This window comes from Montipora capricornis, chromosome 2 (genome assembly GCF_036669925.1).
Source record: "Montipora capricornis isolate CH-2021 chromosome 2, ASM3666992v2, whole genome shotgun sequence".
Lineage (NCBI taxonomy): Eukaryota > Metazoa > Cnidaria > Anthozoa > Scleractinia > Acroporidae > Montipora > Montipora capricornis.
The window spans coordinates 4,003,624-4,011,123 of record NC_090884.1 but is presented as its reverse complement, the minus strand read 5'-3'; the positions used below and the strand labels follow the sequence as shown (position 1 = coordinate 4,011,123).

At 38.8% G+C, this 7,500-nt stretch overlaps 1 protein-coding gene across 1 annotated transcript in view; it reads right to left on the bottom strand.

Moving 5' to 3' along the window:
- Positions 1-7,500, bottom strand: part of LOC138038506 (retina and anterior neural fold homeobox protein 2-like) — a 15,879-nt gene that overhangs the window by 1,256 nt on the left and 7,123 nt on the right. Inside the window, exon 3 of the mRNA XM_068884383.1 lies at positions 1-585. This exon is cut by the window's left edge and continues 1,256 nt beyond it. Within this exon, the coding sequence (XP_068740484.1) occupies positions 130-585 (456 nt within the window). The 3' untranslated portion in view covers positions 1-129. The remainder of the gene's footprint in view (positions 586-7,500) is intronic.

Here is a 7,500-nt window from a genome sequence, read left to right as displayed (position 1 = left end):
GCAGTAATAAGCAGTGCATGGCGACATCTATTCTTGTGCGACCGTTTTTATTTATGTTCTTTCGGTCAAAGAACACATCCACTGATCGCACAAGTGAAAACAACCTGTATCTTTGTGCATACCAAGCCATTAAATTAATTCAGCAGTTTTGCCTCCATCAGCCAGTGGCTTTGTCGAACTGTGTTGTTTGGCTTTGTATCTCAAATTTTCAATACTTGACCTCCGGAACTCCTGGGTGTCAGAGGGGCTGAGAGGGCCCTTCAAAAAGGGAGCCATGGTCGGTCTTGCGTACTGCCTGTACAAATGGTGCGTGTACATTGCTGCCGGGGAGATCCCTGCAAGATGAGCCCCGAGGGGACCATATGGACTAGGTGCAGTTGCGTAGGGAGACAAGAGGCTAAGGGCTGGCACTTGTGGGTGCCATCTTTCCATGCCTGGGGCAAATGTCGCTGGGTGCGCGTGTGGAAGATCTGCAAGCGCTCTGTAATGATTATCGTTGGACTGGCCGTAGAGGTACGTGGGGCTCTCCCGTCCCATGGACTTGTCACGCTTTCTCCACTTGGCTCGTCTGTTTTGGAACCACACCTGCGAAAAATAGAGCGAAACATTGACTTTGTTATCACTGAGAATGTATAGCTAGCTTTTAAGCTATTCTTGGATTATCATGAACTTAAATTGCAGTCCATTTTCTGATGACAACCTAAGTTTTTCACAAGATGTTTAGTCTTCAGTTTTGACATGCAATTTTACTTTCCTTCATCATAAAATTAGGATGTTAAGACCCTTTTACGGTCAAAACTGAAAACCTGGGTTGGTGGTATTTAATCTCGGATTATTGCTTCTTAATCGGTTTTTGAACATTTTGGAAGTCGATTTGATACTGCCAGTTTTCCGTGTCGTAGAGAACTCAAATGGTCTTAAATCATTCCTCGATACCTCAGGAAAAAACGGGGTAAACGTAATTGTTAGGCTGACAACCCTAAGGATGCGAGAGAACGTGACGTCACGTTATTTTGAGACAGTTGTAACGGCCGCGTCAACTGATCGAGGAAAATGTTCCATAAAGACTTCAAATCAGTCGCGACGTTTCATTTCGAAAATCCACTTTATGGACAGTCAGATAAATAAAGTTCACTCACCCACAATTTTCTGCGTTGTCCTGAGTGATTTGATGGGTTTTTGGGAAGCCTCGATTTCCACTTTAGATCCGATGCGTCGTCACATGTCACATAAATAGACAAGGCGTTCAGCTCCCAAGACCACTCGTGCCAAAAATCATCGCATTTGTATGGCTCTACAACCTCAAAATCCTGCTAGAATTTCAAGCTTCTCTTAGGTTTTTGCCATCCCCATATGATCGGGACCGGAGAGATCGATCATTGGAATTTGATTAAGACCAGTGAACCAATCAAAAAGCTCAGATTGATAATTTTGTCTCTCTTGGGGGGAATTTGAGCTTTTTGATTGGCTCATATGGCAATAGCAAAAACCCGAGCGAAGCTGGAAAATCGAGCAGGATTTTGAGGTTGCAGATAATTTTTCACGTGCCCAAGAGCGACTTTTGGAAGGTCTTCGAAGCTGCACACCTTGTCTGTTTATAATGTATGTAACGACGCGTCGTTCTGTAGTGGAAATCGAAGCGTCCCAAAAACCCATCAAATCAGTCAGGACAACGCACAAAATGGTGGGTGCAACAATAAAAGCAAGGTGACACAGGCTAACACCAGCCCGGGCCTCATCAGCCTGGCGTAGCTAACATACCAGGCGGGTGTTTTTAGCACCCCTTTTAGTGGCAGGCTGTCCATGGCTGCTAATTGACCGTGTGAAATGGTTGTGCGCATGCGTGATTTGTTGGCCACACCGGGCTGGTGTTTGCGTGTATCACCTTGCTTTTATTGTTGTTTTATTGGAACATTTCCTTGATCAATTGAATCGGTCGTTACAACTGTCTCAAAATATAACGTGACGTCACACGCTGTCGCATCCCTTGGGTTGTCATCCTGTGGTTAAAGCAAAGATGTCTGACGGTTAAATTTGACCGAAAGTACCCCTGCCACACTAATCTCTGGAGAGAAGGATTTTCTGATGTTTATCGATCTCAGAGACATGTATCACAAGGTGAAGCAAAGGTTCTGGTGATTTAAAATAAACTGGTAGCTTTAAATGGTAGCCTCAAAATAACCCTTCCAATTAAAGGTAATTATAACCATGCTTGGTTTGCGTTGCCAGCTTGCAGCTGTTGTTTACAATACAATCGCGTAGGTTTTTTGTCAACGATTTGCTTGACTGAAGTTATTTGCAAACTGTAGAAAGCTTTGCTAGCAACCTGGGAATTCAAGGTATTTGAAGCAATTTACTCTAAAGAAAAAATATCGTGTTCATGCATGAACATGGCTTCAGCGTCTTGATCTGTGTTCCGATTTCTCGCAACATTACATGTTTTTGCTAATCTATCTCAGTCTTAAAATTCCTGTTTTGTGATACTGGTTTTCTCACTTTCTTCCATTAGTGCAGATATCAAAATTAATGCCAAGAATCTTCCAAGGCCCTTACAATCACACATTGCACGTCTTAAAACGACCGTAATTACTTCCTTGAGTTTACGATTACAAAATAACCACAGGTTATTATTATCTGTAACCGCATTCTCGTACTAGAAATGCTATACTTTTGTACATGGTGTACACAAATCAGCTCTCCATGCTAACACAAAAACTCTCTATAATGCCTCGTGTCGAGGAAAAAACACCGCTGTAAGCTTCGAACACGTGTCTCGTGGAACGTTAACCACATGTAGAACTGAATCACAGAGGTAATAATCGAACCAATTAGGGAGTTGGCGCGACTGAAACACCTAGTAATTTGAAAGGTCTTCTGGGTTTTTAATTTGGCCTCCGAAAAATATGCTTCAGACATGAAATGACTCAGTGCTCTTGAAAAGCAGCAAGGATCTACCCTTCTTGCAATGATTGGCACATCCGCAAGAAATGGCTTTGACAAAGTAACTCTTTTCTAAGAAAGTAAATATATATATAGATATGCATACCGTGAGAAAATCTTTCAAAGACCCCTGACTGTTTAAATATGAAGTCGTGAGAATCTACATAAGAAACGTTGTTTTTAGCAATTAAGGATTATTTTGCTTTTGTTCAGTACTCTTTCTCTTTATCGATAGTCTGTATAAATTAGATAAGACGACAAAGAGAGAACCCAGTTATATTGCAACACGCCTTTTTTAAACTTTGGGGCTTTTCGTAAAGACTAAAAGCCAGCGATTTTTCTATTACACACGAAAAAACGATTCCCTTCCTAGGATATCTTCACTGTAGTTGAATGATATTCTCTTTCCGAAGAGTGTCATCGGAGGATGGCGTTTCAAAGTTTTGAAATAAATATTTATACTATACAGTACCGAGGAAAACATAAACACGGCCATTAGAAAACGCGGCTGATTGTGGAGTTCATGGCAAATGACAAATGTTACAAACGAGATTTTTATCAAGCAGTTGTGGCCCCAAATGGCAACAGACAGCGAACTAAAGGTGCGTGCTGAAGTTTAAAATAGGTAGAAATTATAGTGGATTGATGAAAAAATGAAATAGCAAGGAGGATTTTAGCTACTGAAATATCGATAAAAACTTTCAAACAGACTCGCCAAATATACTAAATGGTGAAAACATTCTCCATTTCCGTCCATTGATTTCTTTCTTTCTATGCTATCACAATATGTGATGGAAAGAGCTGTTAATTGAAATATTGAAATCACTTTGATAAGAACTTTGAAACATTATTATCGCGTTAAAAAAGCTGTTGAAAGATGGGGAGTGTTGAGATTACAACAAACGAAAGATGTCTTAAAGGATACTATTAAGTTTTCCAAATGGTCTGGATAGCACAAGTTTTACTAATATTTTTAAAAATACAACCACACTTTTGAGTTTAAGGAACATGCTTCGATGTTTCGATGTTTGAAACATCGAAACATGTTCCTTAAAACTCAAAAGTGTGGTTGTATTTTTAAAAATAATACTATTAAGTAAATTTAACTCACTGATTTTTATCTTTGCCCTAACTCTTTTTCATTCTCCATTATTTTAGGGTTGATTTTACAAAATGCCTTCCGTTCCATGCAAAATCTTGCTAACTTCAAAAAATGTTAACAAGCCTTTAGATAGTTCAAAAAAAGCGTGCATGGCAAAGTGAAATCTCAATTTTAATAGTATCAAAAAACTGGCAAGATTTCCGGCTAGATAAGCTGTGTAATTAAAATTCTTGAGGCATCCCATTATTTAGCTTATCTCTCCCATTTTGCCACGAGCCTTCTAAGTCGAGTTCAATTCGATATGTGAGGCCTCGTTAACATCTTGCTTGATGATAAAAAGTTACGTTGGGTTCTCTAAGTCATCAAAACTAGGAGTGGCTTCTTAAGATTAGAAATTTGTTCTCAACTGAATCCGAGCTTGGTCTTATTGCCAAAGCCCGGCAAAAATTCTCATTGCATGTTGGTTTTTATACCAAGAGACACAAACAACAGCCGGGCTATTCATATACTCTGCGTTTCGGAGGTTGCGAAACTAGCCAATTGAACTCACAGATGTTGGACTTCTTCTAATTAAATTTGCCTTCCGGCGAATTGAATGAGTATGAACCCTGAATACCAATCAATTCGCTCGGACACGCAAAGGCTATGCTGTACTATCACGTAAACAAAATTAGAAAAGTGCAATTTCAAAATTGATTGCCAAAAGTTCGAGTTTTCTTTTTTGTCAGCTCATTAATTTATGATAGCACACGAAAGAGTCTGACCAAGAAGTCGCAAAACTAGTAAAGGTCTTTTCCAAGATGTGAACCGCTCTGAGGAAACCAATCAGTTAAGTGACGGTCAAGCGAACTTGACATCTGAATCCATCAGTAATCTGATAATTCTTTTAAAATTACTTCTTTGTTGGAAACAAATTCCAAATCACATTGCAGTCTGCCCACAAAGTTGGCTTTTTTTTTTTCAAAAAGTAATGTATCTCTGAAACTCTTTTTGTCGCAGTTATATATGACCTTTCTATAGTTTTCAAACACTTTAAAAGTAGTTGTTTTTCATCGACCAACTTTCAAAGGAAAACGTGGGACGTTATCGCATTATCGAAATGTCCATTGTAGGCCATTTGAGGCGAAAATTTTCACCGAGTCATGGTGGTGTTTATAAATATACAGATGATAATATCATTGGCTGAGTGAACTCATTTGACTGGCTGAGACCGACAGTTTCATATTACAGCAACTGTCTCTCGCTTTCCCTTGGTTGGTAAAATTCTATTTTTCTTTAATTTGCCAGTGTACAAATCACATGGTAAAGCTAAGACGTCAGTAAAAAGATATTCTTAACTAAGTCTTTCAACTTTTACTCGCTTAAACCCCTGGGGCAGACGTTATTTACGTCCGGATTGTTCCATTGACATGTCCTGCTACCATTGAATAGGTGCTTCGCTAATTGCCAATTCACTTCGTCTACGTCATGTTCAATTATCCACTTTGTTTGTAAGGCCATGCAATATAAGCCATTAATACGACGAAATAATTGCCTTAGTTGTAATTTCTTTGTATACATATTCGCTTAAAATGCAATTTACGGTGGATAATTACGTTTCGTCAGCACAAAATATGAATTCAAAATTATAGCAGAAATGACGCGGAAAAAAAAACGTTCGTTGATTACTTTTGACAACACAGTTTGTTTCAATGTCTGTTGCGTAACACTAGGTTCAAAAGACATTTGTCGACTTTCAATACATAAATATTAATTTTAATAACTTAGCAAATTCACAAGGCCTTTCGAAATTTAATTATCTCGCTATAGAAATTTCACAACAGAAGCTCAAAGTCTCTTGCCTTTACATTGAGCGCGGACTGAACTAGTAGCCACTTTCGTTTGTATTATGCGCTCGAAGGCCGTAATATCAATGATTTTTTCATGGTAATTTCACTTTCAAGAAATATTCCGTTTATCGACTCCTCCGTCAATGACACACTTGGCAAGGTTGACACGTACTCTTATCACTTGAATTCATGTAATTTTTTTCACGATTACATCTTATTCACTTGGTAATTTCCCCAATTTATATATCTCACTGCAGGACTTTGCATTAGCATTAATCGTAAATTAAAATTTATTTCACTAGATTTGACATAAGGGTTTTTTCTTCAAAGTGCAGTACAGTTACTTCGAATTCCCTTATTCTTCATGAGTGACTTGTGTTGATTTTACTGTACAGTGTTCTTTAGGCGCTTACTGAACTAGCGGGGAAAATATCTTTAAAGGGAAAAATGTTACTCGACTAGGTTATTTTTATCAATATAATTGATGAAACAAAGGGTCCCGACTGTATCACCACTGAAGCGGCCGCAAACTAACTTAAAATATTGTTGCATTCTGGAAATAGAGATTTGGGCGCCACGCAACGATTCTTTGACGGCGCCGAGGAACAAAAAAATTGTTTCTTTTGCAATAAATAGTGTCTCCTTTAATTTGAAAAAAGATGTTGAAGTAATCCCTTTGAAGGTTAATATTGGACCAAAAAATCACAGTTGATTCAAGAAAATCAACATGCTAAGCTCACTTCTAACGCGTCAAAGATAATTGCTCCATATTTCTCTGAACCCACTGTTCCGCCCATATACTATACGATGACTAATAAAAGTTCCAGGTGATAGCGGTAAGATTATCTGAGCACTACTAGCATTGGCTTGCCAAGCTTTTAAACTTTGTTTTACCAGTTAAAAGACCAAAGCCAAGATGAATAATTAAAGAAAATTAAAAGACTCACTTGAACTCTCGCTTCGCTAAGATCCAGTCTTAAAGCCAGTTCCTCCCGAGTGAAGACGTCTGGATATTGTGTCTTCTCAAAAGTTTGCTCCAACTGATGCAGTTGGTACGTCGTGAAGGGGTTCGACTACGTCGCATTTTTCTTGGTTTGCCATCATTTTCATCAATGCTGTCACCGTCCTTGCTTCCTCTCTCGTCTCCCACATTAATTCGTCTAGGAAATGATAAATTTCATGGTTAAGGGAGCGATCGACTAGCCACGACTCTGCGCGGCATTTGTTACTTCGGGCTTGTGGCCACGTTCGCTTGCCGTGAAAAATAAGGCAAGAATTACCCTTTAGACGAATACCCTTCAGGCCGACATCATGAATCGAAAGAAGCTAGCGTACGAAATGATTAAACCTCCCGGTTTGAAAGCGAAGCAATGATTCTTCTCTTTGTTTCTAAGTCAAAACTGGAAATGTCCAAATTAAAGTTAAACACGAAATTAGCACACGATCTCGAACCCTTCGCTATGTTTGTAGAGCGTTCGAGAGAACTATGGATTTGAAATTCCTTGAGTAAACTGTGCTGAGTGTTTATAATTAATAAGATTGTACTATCAACTTGAAAATGAAGCGTTGATGTCCATTTATTTAATTAACCATACCTTCGTTGTCACTGAGATTTCTTGAGAAATCGTC